Source organism: Simochromis diagramma, unplaced genomic scaffold (genome assembly GCF_900408965.1).
Source record: "Simochromis diagramma unplaced genomic scaffold, fSimDia1.1 OVJJ01000293.1, whole genome shotgun sequence".
In the NCBI taxonomy this organism is placed as follows: Eukaryota; Metazoa; Chordata; class Actinopteri; order Cichliformes; family Cichlidae; genus Simochromis; species Simochromis diagramma.
Window position 1 is genome coordinate 19,955,597 of NW_024386801.1, and position 27,307 is coordinate 19,982,903.

Below are 27,307 nucleotides of genomic sequence, written 5' to 3' on the forward strand. Positions count from 1 at the left end.
AACATGTGTGTGTGTGTGTGTGTGTGGTGTGTACATGCGTCTGTTATCTACGCGCCCCCCTCTGTGCAATTAAATGTCTCAGCAGTGTACTGACATTCTTTAATCAGTGTGTGAGGTGTGGATGTATGTTTGAGCGCTTCAGAGTGCTTCAGTGTTCTCATATCAGTGTGTGTATGCTTACGTTTGTGTGTTTTTGCGTATATGTGGGTGTGTGTGTGTGTCTCTTTCCTCCTCCTGGCTAGCCCGTCTCCTCGTGTTTGGACATATGTTGAGTTTTATTTCACTCAGACATCAATCCTGCTGGCCAGCTGTTAGGACAGCTGCTCTCTCTGTGCCTCTCCTGCTCTGTTTCTCTCTTTTACTCTATCATTCGTGCCGTCTTGCGCTCGCGCTCTCTGTTTCTCTTGGTCTGCCTCTCACTCTGGTTTTTTCTTCAACATTAATGTTTCTTTAACATCAAAATGTTATGCTTTGTTTCTCTTTGCTTCTTCTAAGCAGTATTTTTTAAATTTTGTGTCTCTTCAAATTCTTTCTTTCTTGTCCTCTCTCTCTGATCCTGTGGGGTCTGCAGCTGAAGTCATAGCACTGGCATAAATTTGGAAGTGCAAAGTGTAGCTGTCAGCTTCCATTTACACACATTCAGTAGTGAAGTGAAGACACAAAATGTTTTTTTTTCTTTTTCTTTTTTTAACTGTGGGTGTGTTACACAAACACCAGGCACCGGTTAGAACACTGGATTTTGTTATTTTTTACATTAAGTAATTTTTCAGATTAATGCTTTTTTTTCTCTTTACATTGGCCTTAGACTGCACACTCCAGGGCTCCGAGTTCCCGAGCTCTCTCACTAAGCATAATGTGTTTGTTTGAGAGACTGAAAGAGACGATGTATGTGGACAATTTAAAGGAACTTTTCTTAAGCTTTCACACTAAAATCTGCTCAGCGTGAGTGAACTAAACTTTCAAAATATATGTATTTCCTAAACATTTTTTTTAGAAAACAAACTTCATTGGAATATGTTGCACACCTGTTGTAAGCATGTTTAAGATAAATATTGCACTAATGAAGGATTTGGCAGGATAGATTATTCCACGGCTTCACACTGAGCTCTCTTGTTAGAAAGTGAAGTGGTGGTTTTTCCGACACAGCCATTCTTCTAGGCTGAGAGAAATAGCTCTCTACTCCTATTCATACGTATCTGTTACTTACCAACATTTTGCTGAAAAGTTCATTTCATGAGCAACTTTTAAAAACAAGTAGGCTAAAAGAAAGAGTGAGAAGAGAGTGACACAGTCATATAGTAGAAGCCTGTGGCACACTGTGTATTTCTTGGCAGTTGCTCTTTTGGACTGTTGATGCTTGCCTGCCACATACCCACACATACACTAAGTAAAACACACACAGCAAAGCACACAGTAAGTTGCCTGTGGCTCATGTAAAACACCCAAAACATTGTCTCTTGGCAGGTTGGCGTGGGGACAGGTGATAAAAGTGTGTTTACCCTAAACACTCGCCAGCTTGCTAGCTGCCTCAGCGCTGATTTACTACGACTCCGTCTCTTCAGCCGCTTCTTCTCCTCATCGCCTTCCTTCTGGCTCGCTTTCACTTGATCTTATCGCTCATTCACCCTACCTGTCTGTCTCTTCTCCATACTTGTTCCTGCTTGTGACAAAGTCTTTTTTGAAAATATTTTTTATTTTACAACAAATAAAAAGGGAATTTCCAGATTTGGAATGTCTAAAGTGTTTTGATTTGGGAGAGTAAGTTTTTATTACTTCCAGCATGGAGGTTATGTTTTTGGTAGTGTTTGTGTGTCGTTCTGTCTGTAAACACAGTAGCTCAAAAAGTTTTGAATGAATTCTGGTTAAACTGTGTAGGGGTGTCGAGCGGGATCATGTTAACGGTCCATTAAAATTTGACTAACATATATTGAGGTCTTCAAGTTCAACTCAAGAAGGATTTATTGGTCAAAAATTGAAAAAAAGACGTATAAGTTGTGCTTGTGCTTACAAGTGTTTTTTGACCTTTGACCTCTCTGTCATGGACAATAGACTAACTTGAAGGTGAAAGGGATAATGTTGGGATGGGATACTTTTTGAGTATAGCTGATTAATAGTATAATGTAATGTTACGTACATTACACTAACAGTTTATAACAACTTAAATATGTTTTATTTTTGGGGTGGCGGTTAATATAAACTTGTGCTCTTTTTTCACTCTATATTTATTACTAAACATTTAAAGCAGTTTTGCTAACAGTGACATACATGGTGCACATGTACTATATCCACATAAATAATAATAATAACAAATATTTGTACTTAAAATTAGAAGCCTACGCGCTGCACTTTTACTGTACAACAGACGTCTTAAAGTATGTTTGTTTAAAGAACAAAGAAAATAAAAGAATGTATGCAAAATCCAATACTGTTAAACCCTTAAAAGTAAATACCTCCCAGAGAGTGAGCTGACTTGCTGGAGGTATGCGTTCTCGGAGTGCTTCTAGCATCAAGAACACATCAGCAACTATTTGATATTGTTTACAAAGTTTTTCCTTATTCTTACTTTTTCTATGTCATCCTTCCCATTTGTTTTTACCCACTTCAGTTTGTCTTTATAATTCTTCCAAATTGCTGAAACAGTCATCTTCATCATTCCCTCTTCAACATTGTCTCCGCCTGCCCTACTTTCCACCTTTCCCCTTCGTTCTTTTAATGTAACCTTACTTCCCTCACCACCCAAAACATCCACCCGCTCCCTCGTCTTTTTAACCCATCCAATTTCCGTATTATCCTTCGTTTGATAAAGAGGCCTGTTTCTGGACAGCAAGGAATTTTTATCCACCCACCAATCTAAACAGCACTTGAACCCTGACTCAGTTGCGGTGACGGATAAAGAGCCATCTAGGGTAAAACATCTCCCTCCATCCTCTCTCATCCCTCTCTTCTTGTCCTCTTCCTCGTCCCCTCTTTCTTCGTACCACACCGCTCTCATCCCCCCAAAGTCTCCTCATCTGATCTGTTTATCAGTACGAGGAGTGTAAATTGTGCAATAGAGTACACATACAGTTGACTTATGCAGATGTGTCTTGGAGTTATAGGTTGTATTTTCTTCACTAAGTGCTCTCATAAATTGGGTTCCTTGATACTGTTTGATACAAGGCGCACTGCACAAGTGCACATTGGCGTCTTCAGGTCTTGTGATTAGAAGAAAAGCCCCTCATCCTGCCTCTGTCCCACAGCCTTCCTCCTTTACCAGCCATAAATATCACCCCTTGAACCAAATGTACACACATACTTATCCTGTGGAGCCACTTGTACACTAAATCTGCAGAAAAAAAAATCAGGTGGATTCCATTGTCCGGAGGGGTTGGAAGCTATGTTCATTACATTACTTTACTTCAATGTGGTCCGCCTGCCTGGAAATACCCGCTGTTTATTGCCTAATTTGGGAAATCACCACAAGAAATTTCTGTCATTTTTAAATTGTTTCTTTGTTCTGTATATATCTGCCACCCTACGTCGGTGCCATTGCCCCCCGCCCCCCTCTTTGTTTACATTGAACCCATGTGACGAGGACGGCTGCATCAGCTTATTTACAACAATCATAATCCGACTGTAAACATGTAAGGTTTTAATGGACCTAATAAGGAAGCTGTGCTCGGCTGGTGGACGGCATCTCATGACCGCACAATGGGCCCATACGCACAAACTAAACATTAAGCCATTCACAATAGACCATGTGTCCTTATGAATGCCTATCGCGTCTTTTGTCAGAATAAAGGCACCACAAATAAGCTATTGTCTGACTTAACCATTCTAAATCAGGCAATCCCTTAGGGGCATGTTTTCCACACTGCACCCAAGAATGTCTCCTTTTTTTGTACGAGTGTGTGTGTGTGTGTGTGCATGTGTGTGCACTTTTTGATGTCCTTGGTGACTGAGGCCTCCTCGTGGGTCCGTGCATGACCATGACACCATCTATGACACACCTGCCGGCAGAAAAACAAGAGTGTATACACAAATGAAGGACCTTAAAGATTTGTGTTGTAACGTGTGCAGAAATTGGACATACAGAGTAAGTAATGCAGGTGCTGTATTTCTGAATGTAGTGCTTACGCTTAAAGATTTCAGGCTTTTCTGGTGTCACCTTTGGTTTGTGGTGGTGAATGAAACAGAAGAACAGCTCGTATTTATGTGTTTCTAGCACACGCTGGAAAAAATTGTTACACTGAGGGCTGAGAGCTGTCAGCAGTGTTTTCTGACAAAGTCAACTTCTGAATATTACAAAAGTTGTGTTTGCACTGGGTTTCATGTTCTCCCATCCTCATAGGTACCCTTTAAACAGAGGATGATATGGCAACTATATTTTTGCCTCCATTTGGAAACAAATACTGTTAAATTTAAAGGGTTTATAGTGGAGACCGATTACAACACAAAATATACCTCAAGACTTAACAGGTTATACTTGCTTACATTTATTTGCTGATGCCTGACAATGTGCACACTTTACTGTTTCTTCATTCGCAGGTCGCACACACAGACAGAGGCACACAAACAATCCCGCTTGCACATGTACAGATATCTGTCTCTACCAAGTTTGTCTCCCTACTGTTTGCCTGGTGAAGAATTGAAAAGTTCCCATTGTTGAAGTAAAGTTCACAGCAGGACTCCAGTTGAACAAATGGGACCTTATGAATCTTATGAGACCACGTGTCTCTGATGTCTATTATCCTGAGGCTATGAGACACATTGTGAGAAAAAAAGACAACCATCTCTAAACAATGCAGACATTCTCATTTGGTCAGCTGCTGCATTTTTTTTAATTTTTATTTTTTTTTAGATAAAGTAGGAGGAAATTTTTTATTCTCCTTGATGGGAAATGTACTCATTCTTAGTTTTTTTTTTCTTGTGTCTTCTCCATACTTTTTATTATCATCACCCAATTTTCTCCTCTTTCTACTACTTCCCCAGTTTTATGTTTATGGGCGACAGTCAGGCCTCCTGTGAGACCTCAGCATTAGTCTCTGAACAGGTGGACTGTTGTAAAATGCATATTTCATTTTAAATATGATGCTATTGTCTGAAAGTTACAAATTGAAACAGACTTGATAAAAGGAAACTAATTGTTTTGTTTGTTTGTTTGTTTTTGTAGAACCCTCTTGCATGGAAAGACTCCTCTCTAAAGACTGGAAGGAGCGCGTGGATCGCTTGAACGCCACTGAACTCTTGGGGGAGGTTAAAGGTAAGAGTGAGAAAGATAGCAGCTACTACTATATCTACATTCTCTTTCAGGGAGATGCTAAGTGTATGCTGATAAATACTGTTCCTGCTTTAACTGTGCCCTTTGCCACAGTTGGCAAAACAAGAGAAAGACAGCAAGCGTGTTTTTCCCCCCCACAATAAGTAGTGCCTTTTTCAAAACCTGCAGCATCTGCGGAATCTCTCATTTTTCTTTTTGGTTCACCCAAATATGAAGAGTGTTATAAATAAAAGCTAATGGTACGTGCGCAGAAAAGACACTGTTGTGCAACGCTAAATTCAAGGGTAAGAAATGGTTAGATACGCTGCAATTCTCTGCTCTGTGTGTATACTTGCTGCATGTTTCTGCATATGAAAGCAGCACAGTAAACTGTAGCCAGGCTTACCTGTCGAGCAGTGAGGGTGGCACTAAGTACTCCAAATTGTACCTTTGATTAAAGGGTGTGTATGAGAGGAGAGGTTGCACATGGTCCTATATTTTTTTAGTCCACATCAGCAAATAGCATTTACGAAGGCATAAATCACCAAGACCAATGAATTCTCGACCTGCTCTGGTGTTCAGAAGTGAAAATAGCAGCATATATATATATATATATAAATATATATATACATGTATATACATATATGCACATCTTATCATTTTGCTTTAGAACTGCAATATAATATGCAATTTAGAATTAATAAAGCTATAAGATCATGTATAGGTGATCGGTGTGAATAGCAATTCTTTACACATTAAATACTATAAGTAAAATATGAAATTACAAGTATTACCTCTCTTGACATCGCTGTATATCACACACTGCTGACATAGGATTTTGGGGGCTGACACCTAAACAGGTTTTTAGGGAGTAAAAACAGAAAGGTTACATGTTGGCTAAAAATCAATGAAGAAACCACCCTCTGCCCGTCTGTGGTGCTGCTCTACCATTTGTGACGCAGACAGCGCTTATTAAAAGGAATGAAGTCAAAGCCACTTAGAAAAATAGTGCTTGTTCTCAACGCTGAAATGCAGATCCGATATTATTGATGGTTTTCTACTTTTACAATTATCTTCCCCGGCGTGTTTTATATCTCCCGACTTTGTAAAGTTCATGCATATTTTGAGCTGTCGTAAGAAGGAGGCCTGTAATATATTAGAGCCGTGAGGAGCCTCGATTGCAGGCAGTGAGGCTGACTGGTTAGTACAACAAGTAATAGAACAATAAAAAACAATGAGAGTCTTTATTCTGAATTTACAGAACTGTGTAGTTTGTGTGTGTGTGTGTGTGTGTGTGTGTGTGTGTGTGTGTGTGTGACTGCGTCTGACTAAACTACTCACACATAAGAAGAAAAATTGCTTTCTTAAATTTCTAAAATGTGCTTATGGTAGTTAAATAATAAAAATAGAATGAGGTAGAAAAACAAATGACTTTTAAAAACTGATATATTAAGACAGGGAAATGCTTTCTGTCTCGAGGGCTACAGCATTTTCTGTTTGTGTGCCGTAACACAAGTTGTTAACGGCAGAGCAGTCGAGCTGCCTTCAGTGAGAGGAACCGTTTGTGATCGTCTCCGGCTGAAATGGCAAGTATTTCCTCTGTGGAAAGTGGAAAAAGGGGACTACAGAGAACCTTCTTCAGCAGAACAGCGCAGACATTGACTTTTATTGTAGGACACATATCAGATGCTTTTTCTCTGTCGTCATACCGACTACCTCCATCTACACAAGCACCCTTCTTATTCAGATAAAATAAACACCCTTAATCACCCTTTGCATAGTAATAATTTAGCATAGGTTACACAACTCATTGAGAGTGCTCTTGTGTCAGATAAGTGCAGGGATACAGTAAAGTTATTCAAACTAGAAGAAGCAAGTAAGATGAAATTCAAGTAAGAGTGAAGTGAAGGTAATTTCCATCAGTAGAAATGATCTTTATCTTTGGATTCTTTCTGTTTTCACTGCGAAATATTAAAATGAGACATTCAATTCAATCACAGTGTAGTTGCTATAGTGTGGCACATTTTGTACATGAAGACAAAAACAGCTGTCCTCTTTGATTGCTTAAAATGAGAAATTATAAGAAGAAGCCAAAAGTCGTGCTCTGCTTCCCTCAAATGCTTTTATCTTTCTTATATAAAAAGGTTGTTAATTGAAAGTTACATACGCACTCTTGTCTGCACAGATTTTCCAATTTTTTTAATCTCAAACCAAAGTCCAAGGCCAATCAGCATTTAGCGATTCTTTTCACCTTTCTTAATCAACCTTTTTATGAATATTTGTTACTTACTTTTTTTATTGGTATTACTATCAGTCCCATTGTTGCCATATCAAATAGGTTCAGGTCATTGTGTGAGGAGACACACAGGATAGAAAACTTAAATTAGGAATAAAAAATGAATAAATCAGTTCATTTTAATTAAATTTAAACATTTTTGACAGCTACAAAAGGTACAAAAAAGTATTTTCAAGGGCACGTTCCTGCTCAGATTTAAGCCTCTCATGCTCCACTTGCTTTGATGTGCTTTGCAGATTTAGTGCCTGTCACATGTGTCTTAATCTATTAAACGTACCACTTTTTTTGGTAAAGGATATGCAGAAGCATCTCGGCCTCTTTTAAAGTGACTATATTTCTGCATGAAAAGCAGCATTCAGATGGAATTTTTTTATGACACAGAGGAGGAAATATTATTATTAAGATAAAGATGTATGCAAATATTCTAATTGTCTAATACTGCATGAACTAGCAGAAAGTTAGCTGACATATTTTTTTCCATTTGCTTTAAATAAGTATATATCTGATATCCACCTGGAGTTTCTTGTAACTTGAAGAATAACAGTTAAATAGCATTTAACTGATCATTCAGTAGCCTCAATTAAAGTGCTTGTGTGTTCCTCAATAAACTTGGTCTTTTTTAAAAGCACAGTGCTTTATATCACTACTTTACACCTATTTGATAGATTTGGATTAAACTTTTTTCTTCTTTTAGTTTGTTTGTTGGAGCGGACACAACATATAAATACGTTTTCCTGGGGAAGAAAGACACTAGCGTGCAATCTATTGTCATGATATTGATGGCCAACAGTAATCCCACCCAATAAAGGTTAACAATTTACAGGATGCTCTATGTTTGAAAAATACAAGTTAATCTTATAATGACAAATAAAAGCTTTATGGATCTGAGTTTCATGCAATTCAGTTTTGGTGACTTTAAAAAGTTATTTCTGTCATTTCTGTGATAGAAACCCTCCTTTACCATCTCTTTAAATATTTGATAGCACTTCAGTGGAGACAAGACAAGAGTATGCTTGTCTAATCCACAAAGTTGGACTCAATTCTTATGTGTTAGTTGAAGACACCAATAAATATAGCATGTACCAGCACGCACGCACACAAATGATCACACAAACACGGCACACAGATGTCTCTGTTCATCCAGCTGTGTCCTCACTAAAGAAAATACTCTCGCTGAATTCAAGCGTTTTATTTCTCGATGGTTGAAAAGAAGCCTGGTCTGGCTGACCTAAATACGCAAACACAACTGTTGCTCTGTGTCTCCTCACACAGCGACCTGGACCTATTTGTTCAGTCGCAGTTATTTTTAGGGTAAAAAAAAGCCCATTGACCTCCTTTTATTTACTGGAATGTTCATTACCGGTCTGGTATGGCTTCAGTTTGCCTGTGTACAATATATTTATGTTTATGTGTGAGTAAATACTTTTTAGCTACACTACACCATGACTCACAGCAAAACAACTGGGAATGTGCCCAGGATTAATATATAAACACTATGAAGCTCTAGAAGGAGGTGTGTGACATTTCGTCTAATTATTTGCTCTTAGTTGCTCTTCATTACCGTGTCCTGATATCCTCCTTAATAATATTCTAGCACTAAGCTTTAAATACAACTCTTCTCCACTCTCTTATTCTTCTTCCTATCACAAAGAAATGTTGTTTTAGTCACAGAGGGCAGCAGTTCACTGGTATTTTGCCCCATTTACAACCTATAGCTTTGCTTTTAATTAGTTTTTAAGAGGAAAAGAGAAAAAAGATGAACGGATCAAGCAGAGCTGTGCAATTCTTTTAGATGATGCCAGCGAATCTTGTGCAACTCTGGAAAATTATAAAACTGTAACGATTTATTTTGAAGGATTTTTAAAAAAAGATTTTCTCCTGTAATTGTCGTTGCCTTGAATACAGCAGTTGTGCATTTACACTATTATCAAAACATGATAAATTAAAATGAGAAGAATGATTTTATTTCTTTTATATATTCTTAACCTTCATGAGACTACACTACAACAAATTAAGAAGATGCTGGCTAGAAAATAACTGCAATGGAAAAAGAATAAAACCTGGACACCTCTCAGCACAGCAGTGTCACCAAAGCTTCAGATGATGAATTAGCTGTTTGCAATGGGGATATGTATGTATGTGGACATTTTCATCTTTTTTTCTTTTCCAGCTTTACCTCGTCTCTATTTTTTGACATTTGGGTATTCTTAGGATTCCTGGTTTTGACATTTCCATGTTTTTTTTTCCTGCAAAGTCAGAGAGCTCATATTAACAGATGGATGGAAAGTGTCTGATTCTACTGTCAGAAGCATGAGCAGGCACATCTGGCAGCAACAATCACACTCAAATTCAGCAGTCAGTTAAATAAGGCATCTTTCTCACATTGCAATTTAGTTCTTTTTTTTTTTTATACATATATATTTTCATATGCAACCGTCTGTCTGGAGAAGCGAGCTGTTTGTCTACAATAAACCTTAAAATTTGGCAGACTGGATGTGAGATCTTTACACGCCGTTGGCTTGCAGAGAGCACGAGCACGTCTCTGGACAACATGGAGTGACTGTGTTTGTCTTGGGGTCAAGAGTCAGAGTGTTTGTTGTGGTGTAAGTTTGAGGAGACTGTTTAGTCTTGTAGAGAGCAACGTTGGGAATCTGGCACATAGATCCCGTGGTAAAACATGATGGTTTGGCAGAAGCTCAGCACAGTCAGAGACATCAATATGTTAGTCAGAGGTGTGAGCCTGTGAGTGGGTGATGGTTTGTGTGTATTTTTATGTGTGGCTTTTGTGTTCAAATGTGTTTGTTGGTGCATTTGTGTGTTTAAAAAAGTGGCCTGAGACATAACTGTGTCATATGGTTTGGGGATTCACAGACAGCTGTTATATTACTGAATATATAATAATATAAAAAATAATTTTATTCAGCTGAATAGTTATTTGCGCATGTTCTGATGTAGCAGTGCCTTCATATTTATTGTGATGCAATGAAACATCATATGATAATCAGTTGAAATCTTGAAGCTTGGGATGCGATTCCAGTGAATGAAAACATCACGTAAGCGATTAACAGACACCTCATACAGAAGTAAGAGAGTTCTGGTTCATCAACACATCATCCCAATCATCTAAACATAGTGAGAAAACAGTTAATGGCTTTCTGTTTTGGCTGGACCCCTCGGCAGGTGTCAGGAATAATCCTGATGGATGGAAAACGGAAACATCTGAGATGATTATCGGTGCCAGAAGTGTTGGAGGAACGCAAGGCGTTGCGTGTGGAATGCACAACCCATAATCCACATGAATCATGGAGCTGTAATCGCAGTTGTTGCTGTTACACAATAAGCTGTACTTGACTGTAAAGAATGCCAGGGAATAGGAAGGAATCTGTGTTAAGCGTGGAAGTTTGAAGACATGACAAGATTATAAAGTACCTATCAGTGTTGCCAGACTGAATCGCCAGAGATTCTTGGTGAAGGGTGAAAAGGGAAAAATAAAGTTTAAAGAAAGGTGGAGAAAAGTGGTGATAACAACAGAAATGCTGTGAGGAATGAGATAAAGAGAGGAAAAAAAGTCGGGGATCTGATGAGAAAAGAGGGGAGGAGAATAAGAATTAGGAAGCTGGCGAGAAAGGAGCAGGATGCAACAAGAGAGTTGGAAAAAGAGAAGAGGGGATAAAAGGAGGGTGGAGCTGATGATAGGAGGAGGTGTGATAACGTAAGAGGAGAAGACTGAAAAAAAAAGTGGGAAAAGAAAACAATGAAAAGAAACAAGAGGAAAATGATGAGTGGCGAGAATACACCATAGGGAGGATCAGGACTTGGAAGCGGAGTAACTGATGGGAAGGTCTTTTGGGGGAAACCCGAAAAAATAGAAAAAATGGACAGAATGAAAGCATGAAGAAAAGAGACAAGAAGAGGAGAATGTTGCCTTTGATACAGGGGTGCTGAGGGGTAATTTCTGTGTGTGTGTGTGTGTGTGTTGGGGGGCACTCTGTGGTACAATAGGGGCCTGACAGGACTACAATGAAGACTCTGTTAGTATGCAGGTAGTGTTGGGGCCACCCTGCAATATCCCTACATGGCCCCAGGGCAAGACCTTACACACACACACACACACACACACACACACACACACACACACACACACACACACACACACAAGAGCAAGAACTTCTAAACAAGATATAAACAAGATATACTTCAGTGTGGTTGTGCTTTAGTTTACGCTTCACTCTAGTTACTTCCTGTTACTTCCTAGAGTGAAGTCAAATTTGCCTGCTTTTCCTTAATTAAATCTTCAAGAAGTCTGCCTCTTCCATAAAACAAATTCTCGGAGATGGTTTAAGCACTCTTTGTGCTTGTGGCAACTCCCAACCAACTAAAGACAAATTGTATGTACCCATCCTTTTTTCTATTAATGTCACCCCAAAGATGTTATTAATGGGATGTCTGAGAGGGATTGTTTTGTGTTGCTCCTTGAGAAACTCTTGCTAGTTTTTGAGGTACTGTGAAAGACTGGGAACCGCATGAGAGCTTGGTGTCATGAGCAGTAGGTTAAAAGTAGAGTTGAAAGTCAGACAAACTTTGAAGTGGAGGACAGGGTGTTCCAAAGTTTGGAAAAAGGTTTAAAATATGCCAGCAGTTATAAAGAAACTTATACTTATGTAAAAAAAAAAGAAAAAGAAGAAGAAGCAGTTATAGCATCCAATATACTGGTTAACAGACAGTAGGTCAGTTGATCAATGTGATTTTTTTTTACATAACTTATCAGGATTTTGAAAATAAAGCACATGAGGAAATGCCAGTGAAAAATTAAAAGTGGATTTTGTTTGCTTCATTCATGTGGTTCTAAGATAAGAGTTTAAATCATCAGTTTCTTTTGTTTAAAAAAAGATCTGAGGAATGTGGAAAACAAAAAGCATTCTCATTGGAGTAGGCCCAAAAAACCTCCCATGAGTATCAAACTCATAAACCCGACAAAGGGCTGTAACAGCTACTTATTTTAAAAAGGTTAAGTCAAAGTAATTTAATTGTTCTCAGGAGCAGATGCTAAGTGGTGGCATGCAGTGACAAGACAGAAGATAATAAGTAGTAAGATGTAACTGCAAGCCTGCTAATTTGCAGGAGTTTTAGAAATGAGAGTTTGTAAAGGGCTTGTGTTAGCCAAACAACGGCTGAGTGATTGAGGGTAGGCTTTGGTTTGGACATTTTGTATAAATGAAAAATGTTCAAGGTGCTTTCAGCCAGAGAAGAAAACTTATTTTCAGTCATGGCTCTTTGGTTAGAACTACATGAAACATTGTCATGACCTTCATGAGTTGTTTTGTACTCGTTAAATTTCCCCCCAGTCTTTTTTATATTAACTGATCACTTGAGATTTTGTATTAATTTTTCTGCCTCAGCTGAGCAGGATCTGAACACCTCTTATGAACATCCAGCCAGTTTGCAGTGTTATCAACTTTGAATTGCTACTCTTGCTAATTTCCTGCCCAGGTACGCCAGAGTCGCTGGAAGAGAAGGAGCGCCAGCTTTCCACCATGATCGGTCAGCTGATCAGCCTGAGGGAGCAGCTTCTTGCCGCCCATGATGAGCAAAAAAAGATGGCCGCCTCGCAGCTGGAGAAGCAGAGACAACAGATGGAGCTGGCCAGGCAGCAGCAGGAGCAGGTAGGCAGGGTCCTTGGATGTGTTTGGGGCTGTACAATGAGAGTTGGGTAAAAAGAAAGAAGAAAAAGACATTAATGTTAATAGTGTACATGTGTTGGTCTATGTGCAGGATAATGAATGGGGTTTGGTGATATGAATCACACATAGTTCATTCCTGTGTGTTTATGCAGGGGTGCATCTAGAAGGGGGGTGGGGGTGGAGTTTCACCAGGGCCCCAGAACACTTACTCAAGTACTCTAATGTACTTAAGTATTTCCACATACTTAATGCACTTTGTAGTAAGCAATATATAATTAATTAAAATGATCCACAGCTGGAACATTAAAGAGATGTGTCTCTTTAATGTCCCCCCCCCCCCCACACACACACCCCATTTTTTTAAAAAAGAAATTGGATACAGCCCTGGTTGTGCATACATCATATTTAGAAGCAAGCTAATGACTAAATGAAAAATATCAATCAATAAATAAAGACATACATAAATAAATACAAAATTGAGTATATGATTGGCAGGGCTTTAAACTGTCAACTGTTCATTTTTAATATTCTGTAATTCCTTTTTGTTGATTCCTTTCAGGTATTATATTATTTTGTTCATTCAACTAAATACTGAAATTTGAGGTTATCATTATTAAAAATAACAGAAAATTAGTCCAACAAGGCGAACAGCACATATAAATGAATACAAATGTTAAACTTTACCAGGTTACATTAACCCATAGCAACTATTGGATACACTTCAAATTACAGAGGTTAGAAAGCCAACAGGACTTAACACAAAGCATTGTCTTCTTGTGAATGCCTTCCTCTTAAACTGTTTGATCTACTGAATGTAAAGGTCCTAAACCTATGAAAGTGTACAATATCCGACACAAAACCCCCTGATATTTAATAATTTTCCAGTAATAAGTTAGTAATTTTTTGCTGTAATTCCTCGAATTCCAAAGCTTTTCTTTTTTCCAAAGCCGCATTGTAAAAATGTTATCATAACTGACATAATGGCCACAAAGGAGACCCAACTTGTAAAGGAAAAACAAAATGTCCCTAACAAAACGCATGTAGGTGTATCTGTATGTCTTTTGACTGCACCTTCAAAAGTTGTAACAAAAGCGTCTCTTAGGGTGCCAGACGGCGATTTAAACCCCCCCCCGAAAACATTGTGTGACAGAGAAAGAAAGCGAGAGCCTACGCAGAGAAGTGTTTAGGTGAGCTGCTCTTTGTTTTTACTGTTTGCCGACACGTTACTGTAGGTTGGCATATGACAGGCTCTGTTTGGACAAGTCCACACCTCCCATCACAACACATTCCACCTTTCACAGCTTTACAAAGGAAACAGGCAAAGTGGAGAGCGCGAAGAGAAAGACAGATTCCAATATCAGCCAGTCATTTGGCTGTTGAGACTTGATAGGATAATGCCCTACAGACAAACCCGAGAAATCTGCCTTTAATGAAATATGACATGTGTGCAAATGGGGCGCCGCCTCCCATTCAGCAGCCTGTAATTACATTTCGGAATAAATATACTAAACGACTTCTCAAGGAAAAAAAAAGAGGGGCAGCTGTTTTACTTTTCTGGTTCAGAATGGGCGGGATCACATCGAGGACGTACTGTCCCTTTTAGGACTTTAACCTCTCACGAGTGGCCGCTCCCAGATGTCAATCACTAGATGATGCTTGGCCTTTTAACATCTGACATTGAATGTTTTTCATTAGAGAATTTTACATCAAAACAACAACAGAGAAAATTATCACCCCTCCTGTTTATGTGTGTGTGTGTGTGGGTGTGGGAGGGGGGAGGCTTCCACAGGCATATTGGGTGTTGTTGGCTGATGTAGTAAACATGCCAATCTCACAGATTCAGTATCAGTTAAGAGAATTGTTCATAAACCTTCTGCACTGCTAATTGCTTGGATTGGATGCACCATCCATCACACCAGCCGAGGCTTTTTAGAGATAATAATCTGAGGTCAAACTGACACATAACTCAGAGTCTCTCTACCTGTTTTTGATTTACTGTACTGCATTTGAGACATGATTGACCTCACTGAGAGTTTTCAAGAGCAAATCACTTTGTCTGCCACCTGTCGAGGACAGATACATCCTCATCATCATCTTGAGTACCAGATGACAATTTTGCCTTTTAGTATTGTAAGGCACTTACCTTAAAATGGAAAATGGCACGAGAAGATGGTGTAAATCAACATGATATAACATAAAAGGGAAGAGATTTGGATTCATTTTTCATCATCATCATCTTGAACCCTTGTATTTTTTATTTTTTACTTCCATGACTTCTAAGAGCAACATACCATTTCTGACAAGCCATTTATGGACATTTTCCTGTATTGCTTTTCTTTTATTTCCAATTAAAACACACACACACACACACACACACACACACACACACACACACACACACACACACACACACACACACCCTGTATGCATACTGTTTGTTCTTTAATATTTTAGAAACATGAACACGGTACAGAAATACAGATTATCCTTCTTCTCTTATCATCATTTTCACTCTTCCGCTCTGTGTGTGTGTGTGTGTGTGTGTGTGCAGATTGCCAGACAGCAGCAGCAGCTGTTGCAGCAGCAGCACAAGATAAACATTCTTCAGCAACAGATCCAGGTTAGTAGCCAAACACACTTTAAACATCTACGTATATACAACCAGATACACACACTTCCTTTTTTCAGTCTTGACCTTTCTTTGCGTTTACTCCTCCTGCCCTCTGCAGACTCCTCTTGTTTTGTTTCTTGTCCATCTCTGTGTGGATGCCAAGAACTTCTTATCTTTTGTCCTTTGTGCAGATGATCTAATTATTGTCTGTCCAAGCAGTTCCGTGATCATCTTATCATGTGTAATTGGAAAGCGGAAATAATACAAGAGGTTATGGCCTTTACTTTTGTGCTCTGCCTGCTGTTAAGAAAGCAACACCAAAAGCCTTCAGATACACACATAAAACACACAGTGGTGACTCAGTGATTGCCCTGGTTATAGCTGGATCATTCACTGTTGCATTGATTACTCAGCAATTGATACCCAAAGGTGCTCAAGGCTTATCCTCTTCCTCTTTTCTCTTTCTCTGCAGCATTTCCTGATAACTGTAACGTTTTTTAACCATTAAGCACATAAATGGATAAACATCTGTGGAGCGTGTACAGAAACCTGCAGGGAGATGCGTGAACTCACTTTTCTGGCTTCTGCTTCTTGTTCAGTTTTTCAGTTTTCTCCTTCTCCTCTTATTCCTACATCTGTTTCAGTGAGCCATCTGATGCACTGAGATTTGTGAAGTGTTCACTGTTTACCTACATACCCACCAAGAAATTACCACCAGCTGTGCACCAAATGCTGATCAATTTGCTCAGCATGGCTGACTGTCACATGGGAATTTAACAGGTTTATTTTTTTTAAGTGGTTGGCTCACAATCTGAATCCTCTGCCATCCGTCCACCCCGTACTACTTTTGACCCCCCGTTGGTCCCAAGCTTTGGATCTCCCTACTCTCCTGAGGTGTGATATAGTTAATGAGGGCTTACTTTCCCCCCTGCTCGTCTTCTTCTTCATCTTTTTATTATGAGGCCTCACCCTTGGATCTTAATAAAGCTCGGATTGGACTTCATTAGCCTTCTTAGCCCCAAGGGAGAGTGAGACCATAAAAAACAGCTCCTACTCTGATCCTGTTCCACACTGTGAAGCATGGATACTGTGTCATGTTTGTTTTTTTTAGAATGAAGAGATATGCAGAAGATGGCTCTTGAGAGCAGAGTGTTATCATGTGGAGCTTTGCAACCATCTGTTGTAAAGGGCATAATGTGTATTTCACTTTTATTTTCTTTGTTGAATTGAATTTGAAAAGGCCAGAATTACTGCAATCTGCTGTTTCATAAATATACAAAAATGAATGCAACAAAAAAACATTTGTTTCCACTGAAAAAAATGTGTTGCATCTTATTGTTATTTAAGTTATCTTTAAGGCAATAGCATTTGTCAGCAAACAAACCAAGCGCAGAAAGCAGCACATGGTGCATCTACTGTACAGAGAGTTAGAATTATTATGGCTAAGCTCCAGGGTTTAGTCACTGGGGTACGGGCTGTTTACGCTGTGTCGGATGTGTGTTGGCCTTAAACACACAGGCGGCGGTGCACTGGTCTGTTTCCACTTATCAAATCCAGACCTGAGCTCCTCTCAGGCCAATACTCTGAGGAGCTGACCAAATGCTACTGTTTCAGCTGAAAGAATAGGGCTCAGTGTGGTAAAACCACTTTTTAGAAGTGCCAGTTGTTGTTCATATCTTAATTTGAAACACTAGATGCCGTCCAGATGGAAAAAATAAGGAACCTAAACAAAGTTTCTGCTAGAAAAGTGCAAAAGTTGAAACTGCATGGGGTTTACTTTCAAACAGCTCATGCTATCTATTGCTTCATCCAACCAACCATCAGTCATTAATTAGCATTTATTTTTTGGACGCCTAATAGATTCTGAAAGTTTTATAGATCAGCGCTGACTTGTGAAAAACTGTGACTTATGTGTATCTGGTTTCTGAATGGAAGACAATGAAAAGTCAGTGGGAGCTGTTTTCCACTGCTTTTTTCCCCTCTTCCATTTCTGCAACTTGTTGTTGCTTCTCTGGCTTCTGTTCCAGGATGGTGTCAGTGTGTTTGTCAGCTAGTGTGGTGGGGGAGCATAGTTCAAAGTGACCCAGGTTTCCTGTCATGTGGTTTTAAATGGTCTGGAGGGCCAGCGGGGGATGTCCACGGGTTAAAGAAACGTTTCCGAAGGCCCCATTCCGATATGGTTGCACACGCCGAGTCATGTACATATACACAAGTATGAAGAAATATGTTACACAGCAGATGTTATTAGATAAAATGCCTGCACGTGCATAACAACTCACACATGGTACTTATGCAATAACAATATTATAGCCATTTGATATCAAATTATCTACATTAGGACATACACAGTCAAACATACACACATGTGCAAAAACTCACACACGCACACACACTCACATGTGCGCGTGCTCACACCAACACACAAACACAGACACACAAACAGTGGTGGCGGGCTCTTTGTGTGCCGTGGGCAGAGTGGCCCAGCCCAGCCTGGTGGCTGACAGGCATGTGTCTTTGTTAAGTCGGTTCCTATAATGGCTCTCATATGTGGCCCATTTCCTTCAGGCCCACAAAGGCACAGGCCCTAACCGCACCGCCTGGGCCCTAGCTAACGGGCTAATTAATGACTGCAAAGCCGCACTCCTCCTCCTCCTCCTCCCTCTCTCTCTGTTCTTCATTTATAACTCTTGTCTCCTCCTTCGCCTCCCCTCCTCCTCCTTTTCTTTCTTTGAGATCTTGTCTCCGAGTGTTGCTTTCTTATTGTTTTTGCTTCATATTTTCAACTCTGTTCTATCCTGTGCCGTGATTTCTGTGTGCTGCCCTCTGCTGAAATGTGGCTTCTATTTACACAGTGATGAACTACAAGCTACGATATGGTTTTGATCGCCGTTCATAATTTAAGATTTTGACACAGTACTGGCAGTCTGTGACAGCTAAATAAGTTTCAGATGTAATTATTTATGCATCACAATAGATTTGATCTTCCCCTCTCTACATTCATCACTGCTGCTCTTAATCACCTAAAGCTTTTCCCTTGTCGATAAAGTGCTGATGTAAGGTGAGATCGCAAATAGCCGGGGTGTTAAACCTGCCTTAACACAAACAGGCACAAACACAATAATCCACACACTCACACACATGCATAAGAACTAATGGAGCAAGGAAATGGCTTAGATAGACAGGCAGCTCCTACATCAGCAAATACAGCTTCAGACACAATGACTCGGAAAGCCATGGAAAGCCCATAACGTCGATTGGACTCACCAGCTATGGAAAATGCCTAATTCCCGATTTTACAGTGGCCCTCCCTCCAATCTATTAACCTGTGTGTTCGCCTAAATAAAAATCCTATAAGCAGCATACAGTAATTCTGTGTCCTTTAATTATAGTGTGTTTTCATTATGCTCACGTGGGTGTAACAAGATAGTGAAAGAAAAAAAAAAATCTGCTCTCGTGGTGATTTTGGCTTGGAGGCCAAACTGTGTTAGCCCCACTTCTGCATTTATCACGTGATACACCCTGCCTCAAAAAGGCAGTTTATGGACAGCTTTAAAACTGTTGTGTATACCCTAACTTTTTTAAGCATGCACAACAACCAGGTGGTAATGAAAAGACCTTGGGAAACTCTATCATACGGTGGCCCTGAGAGGCCAAACAGGCTGCAACTTAAGAAAACACCAGCAATAAGAAAAAGGCTGCAAAAGCACACAAAAACAATGGAAATAGGAAAAAACAAAACAGAAATAGAAAAATGAAAACAGAAATAGGAAAAAACTGATTTCCAAAAGCACAAGGGAAGTGTTTCTGGGGAGACAATAACCCGACGGACCAGTTGCAGGAACCCAAAACATGGTAGGTGTGTTTTATCATGATTTATATGATACTGATGACGGATTTTTAGGCTAATAGTTAGGTTAACAACTTACCGCTCATCTTTTCTTTCCTCACAAAACCGATAGATCCTCCACTTCTTTTAAGTGTCTCCCAGCGCAATTCTTAGCATATTTGATTCCTGCAACTGGTCCGTCGGGTTATTGTCTCCCCAGAAACACTTCCCTTGTGCTTTTGGAAATCTGTTTTTTCCTATTTCTGTTGTCGCTTTTTCCTATTTGGGTTGTGTTTTGTGTGCTTTTGCAGCGTTTTTCTTATTGCTGGTGTTTTCTTAAATTGCAGTCCGTTTGGCCTCTCAGGGCCACCGTAGATCTTAGCTACTGATCAGTTTTCATTTTAAGGAGTGATGCACCACGTTGTGATCTGATATTTGGTCCTTTGTAATACACCATTAGCTCCTCAAGTATCTATAGCTAACAAATCATCAACAAAATTGCTACTTTTCATAATATATAAATCATAATATATAATCTTAACTTGAGTTTGTATATAAGCTGGATAATCCAAATGAAGCACAACATTGTCAAAAACCAGCTATAGCCACTGATGAGCTTCACACTTGGTTAGCTCTCAGTTATGTTTGTGAAACTTTTGTTACACTAAATCATTTGATTAAAACTGCATTCAGTATAAATCGGGATTTTTAAAGTCCAGCCTTTACCCCCACAGTTATCTGTCCTATACCGACACAGAAGTGAATTAGCCAGAACCACAGTGTGACACTGTTAGTTGGCTGAAAACGGAGCTATGTGAAATATTCGACATAGTCACTAACTACTTGCTTTCATAGTAAATATACCTATAACCTATTCAGCTGGTGCAACACGTTCAGATGTTACAGGAAAATTAGGTTAGGAGCTTGTCCATGAGAAGACCAGCAAGCTTGGAATATATAGTAGTGCCCAGAATTAGACCCAAGTCTGGTTAGGGTGCTTTCACTTTACTGTGGTCCTGCTCTCTGAAGGGAGCTGTGTGCTGATTTGAGGTCCATCACAACTGTTTCCACATTCTAAATCAAACTCAAAAACTTTCCTATTCTTCGAGGCCTATGGTTAATTACTATGTGCGTGTGTGTACATGTGCTGTAGCACTTGCTTCTTGTAGAGTTTGTTATATGTGTGGTTATGTGTTTCAGCGAGTATTTTCCCCCCAGTTTTTTTATAGTTTTATTCTCTGTGTAAGCTATTTTGTATCTCTAAAGCCATATTTGCTGGCTGTAACTAAGTGTTGTCTTTCTTTAAGCATGCCTTTTTGATAAGTCGATCCTCTTTTAATTTAATTTGTAGGAAGTTGTTGGCAGTCCTGGAATAGCAGCTTTTGTTGCAGGAAATTTTCCCAAATGATGCCAGAAATTACAGTAATTGCAGTAACCTGCAGTTATTGTATTATGCAGTAACGTCAGTGTGCAATTTTCTACACATTAAGCCTGTTTTGGGGATGCACTGGACAGTGGTGGAAATATTTTTGCAATATTTATAAGATAAGATTAAATATTGACAGAACGGTAGTGAGATGATGTGCAGTATGTTAAACCTAAGTTTAAAAATAACAATAAAAACATATTGATTTGGCTCTTCCTTGTTCATTTTAAAGTTGACTCACAGAGCAACATCACCAAAATCTTCAGGACTTAATGTTTTTCAGTTGGTTACATACTTTACATGCATACTTTGCAGCGGTGGATGATGCTGTGAATGTCAAGTTTAGCGTCGCACTGGTTCAAATCCACTTGTGCATACCTGCTGCAATCAGGCAACTATGTTTCTTTGTCTTCTCTGTTTCTCAAACAGATCAGCGTACAGACAGACCACATACATACTCATTGCCCCCTAACCTTGCTGCCCTTACACAAGAGGACCATTAATTCTGTGTGTGTCTGCGTGTGTACACATGTTCCTTGTTGCCTAGGTGTGTATGTCGATGTGTCTGGTGGGCAGTTAGAGGAAGGGGACCTCGTGTTTTCTTAGTGGCTGAGCAGAGGGGGCCCCTGCAGCACCACCTTCCCCAGTCCATTCATCCAACCTCCCCCCCTCCCCTTGGTAAAAGGAGATCTTTGTGTGTTTGCGCTAGTGAAGCAGCCCCAGTCAGTCCCAGTGTTCCCAGAGGAATACAATGAATGGGGGCATTTTGTCCCACTCTATAACCTACACCCCCCAACTTCACTCTTTTTCTTCTTTTTTTAGCCATTCGGACACACAGACTTGTTTTTCTTCTCTCTTCATTCTCTTTTGTCTGTGTCACAAGACGTCGGCCCTCTTGTCTGCCTGCATGTGTTTATAGGAATGCCTCAAAAGTACACTGACCTACAAGTGTGTTTGCTTGTGTGTGTGATGACTGCCTCCTGAGATATCAGGCTTTTTATCTGTGTGACCTATCAGTGCTGTCAGAGGAGCTGCTCAGGTGGCACTTGTAGCTCCACACATACCAGACCAAGCATGCAAGCTGGTGGCTCATGCTCTGTTTTGGCAGGGCTATGTGTGGAGACACACACATTTGAGCATTTTTATCTTCATTATACAGTGTAGTGGTGAAGATAGACAGGACAGTGATGAGAGAAGGGGAAGACACACAGAAAAGGGCCACGGATCAGACTTGAACCAGGGCTGCTGCACTACGGCTCTGTTCCATGTAGTTGTCTGAAGTGGTGCGCAGAAGCCTGCTCTTAAACCAATTATATACTTTTAAACCAACTGGTGATTCTAAATTGACCGTAGGTGAAAATGTGAGTGCAAATTGTTGCTTGTCTGTCTGTCTGTGTTAGTCCTGCGACAGACTGGTGACCGGTCCGAAGTCTAGCTTGCATCTTTTCCTGTGGCACTTGAGATAGGCTCCAGTCGCCCATGTGACTCTGAATTGGATAAGGGGAAGAGGATGGATGGAATGGACAAAGCAGTGTATTTCTATTTGGTTTACTCAATAGCCCAAAGCCAGTTGATATCCAATTAACAATGATAAAAAAGAGTTTTGAACTCTTCTCAGAAAATTCTCATGAATTCTGAGAGCATTTCTGAGGAGCAAAATGCTCTTCAGCATTAATCAGGTATATATAAAAAAAATCTGTCCATGTACTTCCTGTTGATCAATTAATCGCCTCAGCAAACACAGTAAGTTCAGAAATAATTCTTTCCTTCTCTTTCTATTTAATTATGCTCTTTGAACCTTTCTACCTCAAGCCTTTCAATCCATCCACACACTAACCTCGAACAGCGCATAAGACGGTCATCTTATTCAACTAATTCAGCAAGGCAATCCTGCTGCACATATGCACAGTAATCATGCGACATGCTGCTTGTGTATGCTTGAGCTCCAGCGATGAACCTTCCCTGGGAGGTCAGTGGGAGGGGAGAGGGCAGCGTTGTCAATGAATTGGTAGTAAAGGAGACGAATGGAGGTAGATGGCATTGAAGTGAGGGAAATGGAAGGAGGAGGGAAGTGTCTAAAAACATTAATCTGAAAGCGTAACATAGTCACAAAAGAAAAGTTGAAAACAGGATAAAGCCAGAATAATGAAGAGCAGACATGAAATGACAAGAAACTTTGAGATTTTTTTCCCTCACAAGTTGATTAATTGAGGAATCAATCACAGAGAAGAAAATATAGTAATATTAATAGTAAAGTTAGTTATTATCAGACATTTATTTGATTGACTTTGATTTTTGACCTCCCTAATATGGACTTTTTGGCTTTTTGACATTGCCTTCTTTTCTTCCTTTCTCCTTTTCAAGGGTTTTTGTTTTTATTTATTTTTTTTAAACTTGAAACATTAGTTATCCAGTAACTTCTAGAGCTCTATTAATGATATAAAGAGAGAAATTATATTTCTTAATAAGCCATTTGAACAAACAATCCTTGGGGGCATTTTTTTAAGAAAAAGAAGAGGCAACCAGAGAAAAAAAATGCAAAAAGAGAAAAGACTGCGATAAAGGGAAGAGATAGAGGGAAAGAAGTGGGGTCGTCCGGTGGTTTAACACAGTCAGCCCTAATAGATTCCCGCAGGCTCATCTTTGATTTGTTTCTTTTCAGTTCAAGCCCTCGGCGTCTTGACTTAGTCAAACCCACAGATTTTAAGAGCCTTTCAAGCTGACATGAAAGGCAGCTGTTAACCTCTCTCTTGTTTTAAAGGCCTTTTCTTGGCATCTTTATACTTGTCTCTTAAGAGTATACGTCTTAATTTGTTGTTTGGCTTCTGTTCTTCAACTCGATGCACCAGTTGATCATGTCATTGCCTGCATTGTTTTTCCCTTCTCCCTGTCTTCCCCTTCCTTTCATCCTGATCTTTATCGTTCCTCACTTTAACCTTCCTTTGTGAGTTCTCATTTTAAATCATTCTTTCTTTCTCTCTGCTGACTTTCTGTTTTATTTTATTGCTTTTGTTTCTACCTCTTTACCTTGTTTATTTGCGATTTTCTCGTTTCTCATCTGCCTTTTCTATCATTGCTCATGATTTTTATTCTCCTTTAAAAATCTTTGAGTTTTTTGGTAAATCTTGGAGCTTTTTTTTGCTGTTGTTGTCTGTGAATCTGTGTCTGTGTGTCAGTATTGTTTAATGGATACAGCAGTTGGCAGATATCTCTCATCTCTTGTCTCTCTCTCCCAGGTCCAGGGTCATATGCCTCCTCTGATGATACCAGTGTTTCCTCACGACCAGCGGTCTCTGGCTGCAGCTGCCGCAGCACAGCAAGGCTTCCTTTTCCCACCAGGCATGTCCTATAAGCCAGGTATAACCCCACCCCACCCCCACCACAAACACACACACACACACACAGTGGAATCCCAGTCTATGTTAATGAAATGTGTCAGGTGAGGAATGTTCTGAAAATTAGCGCAGAGATCCAATGTATTGCAACATGGAATTTCACGCTTTCCCTCTCTGTCTCTTTCTCCCAAGAGTTTTCACCTTTTGCACACCAACCCAACAATATAGACATAAGGGCGACGCACTCAGAAAAATCACGTACGTTGCACTTAAATAAGGGCATGCATACTGCATGTTTCGGCAGACTGTAAGGATTTTGCACAAACAGGCTCAAGAAAAAACACTTAAAGTCGCCCACAGAAAGAAATGCACCGCACTTCATTGGATTGTCTGCACCACCTGCTTTCATCAAGTCTTTTGCACATTCCTTTCTTGCAAACATCCCTCCAGGTGCTTGCCTGACACAGTACAGCACTGACCCGTCATACGAATATTACTCCTACTGCATGAGCATTCACTCCCGTGAGGCCGCAAAGAGAGGCAGAAATGAAGAAAGGGATTAAAAAGCTATTATTGTATACTCTCCTTTGACATTGGTCTGTTTTCAACAAAGGCTTGGACATGGAAAGCCTTTTAAGGACAAACAGTAGGGGTTATACACATACTCATATATGAATTTATGAGTGCATCACAATGAGGAAGCTCTGGACTTGAACTCTGCTCGCTCTGGTCTCAAGCACTCGAGTGTGCCGACAGCAAGCGTTAATAACCTTTGAATAAAATTTCTGTGACCCTTCATGGTTCATTTGGCATGAATAAAAACATGAGAAGAGTAAGGAAGGAGACAAAGAGCGAGACAGAGCGAAAGAGACAGAGAGGCCTGACTGAAGGTAAAGAGCAGGTTAGTTCTTGTGCAGTACACCCCCCACGACCTCGCTCTACAATATGTGTTGTTTTGGTTATTCAACAGGTGAGAATTACCCAATGCAGTTCATTCCATCTGCAATGGCAGCTGCAGCAGCGTCTGGACTCAGCCCGTTACAACTACAGGTAAGACACAAACGAATTTATCAAAACAAACAAGCAAAAATGTGTGTGTGTGATTTAATACTACTTGGAATATAGAGAGATATTTTCCTCTAAATTAAAACTGTGTAGAACACGTGAGTAATGGCTTACCAGAACAAAATGATCACATACTTGAAACAAGACCAGAAACAGGCTGTCTGACAATGAAGTGATGAAAGGTGAGGGTGTGGAAGTTGGTGGGTGTGACTGTTTTTCTGTAAGATATGCTTCATTTTCACCTGGATTCAGTTAATAATAGTATTATTATGTGAAACCTCCCGCACACTTGGCGATGACTCAAACATCTTATTGCCTTTGTTGTCAAAGGTCTGACTTTACTTGACATGACCTGATTAAAAGGTTTTGTCCAACTTGTGCTGTATACTTTTTCAGAGTGCCACTAATAATTCTTTTAATTCAGTCACTGAACAGAGTCTGTGTCTAATCTTTAAGTGAATGCATTAAAAATCAGTTAAACAACTGCAGCAGAAGTGTGACGTCTGGAAAAAAAGACAAAGAAAAAAAGGGTGACTGTTTGTTCGCCATTTAGGGGAACATACCAGAGTGCTGACTGACAGGTACATAAAAGCAGCAGCTGAGATGAGAGCAAAAATTGAACTAGCTGAGTAGTTTAGATGAATCTATTTGCTGTTATTTAGGATGGGTTAGAAATGGGGCTGGTGGTATTCAGATGGGTTTTGAGTGAAATATGTAAATCATTTATGCACTTTTGATGTGTATTGAATGACCCTCTGCCTTGTTTGTGTGTTTCCTCTTTTAACCCAGGAGAGGGTCTAGTGAGAAGGAATAAAGAACAGAAAGAAAAACATCAAAAGTTTAAGATAAATTTAAAAAAGACTCCAAATGAGAAAAAAATATAACATGACATGTTGATTAAAATAAAAAAATTTAATACTTCCCATCAATTGCGGACTTAGAGAACACAGCAGTCTATTAATCTATATCTAGCTTGAAGTCTTTTCTGTTTTGAACGTCATGAGTAAGAAGCCAAGGCTATTGTGCAACTTGTTGAGTGTCTGGTAGACCTAACCTTGGAAGAGCCTCTGGCAAAAGCTACAATATAGAAAAGAACTAGATGCTTTGCATGTGAAGTGATAACTTCACATACAATGGCTGCATAGTTAAATAAGCAGACAGAAGGTCTACTGTTATCAAAAGAACTGGGAGAAAGAGAGAAATGCCACACTTGGAGGTGTCCTCTGTGCAGCTTGTAGGTCCTGACCTTAAAAAAAATGAAGCAAACGAATTACCTGCAACCACAGTAATTTGTCTGCTGCCATTATTTGTTTTCTGATTTTGCTTTTTCATAAACCTAACCATTATTCCCACCTTTTTTATTCTCTAAAAAATTCGCAACTACCTCCAAAAAAATTCCATACAAGCTCAAATCATTATTCTAAAAGAACTTGAAATACAAACAGAAGCTGGAACAGAAGCTTTCTTCATACTTTTAATAGAGTTCCTGTACATTTGATTTCTTTTTTCAATAAAGCAACGTGACACATTGGTTGAAGATGATGCTCCATAGGTTGCCAAAATACTAGCCCTCTTATCCGCTGTTTGTCAGCTGTGGCAGACAAAAGCTGTTATGATGAATCACAGAGGAATTCCCAACCCAACAGCACAACACCTGGCCCACACAATTCATCAAATATTTTATTGCTTGACACATGTGCTTTGAGAATAGCACTTATCCATAATGGTTATCACAGAGCACATTTCCAGGGGAGCGGGAAAATCAGTGAAATAAAAACGAAGAAAACCTCGACTCCCTAAAGATGCTTTGGAATTTCACAACATAACA

The 27,307-nt window shown here is 39.6% G+C and overlaps 1 protein-coding gene across 7 annotated transcripts in view; it reads left to right on the forward strand.

The window, feature by feature from the left end:
- Positions 1 to 27,307, forward strand: part of LOC120730202 (transcription factor SOX-6-like) — a 104,488-nt gene that overhangs the window by 47,268 nt on the left and 29,913 nt on the right. For 5 of the 7 annotated variants that reach the window (XM_040026420.1, XM_040026422.1, XM_040026419.1 and 2 more), the window contains 6 exons: positions 5,153 to 5,242; positions 13,026 to 13,198; positions 15,768 to 15,836; positions 24,316 to 24,436; positions 24,607 to 24,672; positions 25,385 to 25,464. In XM_040026420.1, coding sequence (XP_039882354.1) covers positions 5,153 to 5,242; positions 13,026 to 13,198; positions 15,768 to 15,836; positions 24,316 to 24,436; positions 24,607 to 24,672; positions 25,385 to 25,464 — 599 coding nt within the window. The remainder of the gene's footprint in view (positions 1 to 5,152; positions 5,243 to 13,025; positions 13,199 to 15,767; positions 15,837 to 24,315; positions 24,437 to 24,606; positions 24,673 to 25,384; positions 25,465 to 27,307) is intronic. The other 2 variants (XM_040026424.1, XM_040026426.1) reach the window with 1 other exon arrangement.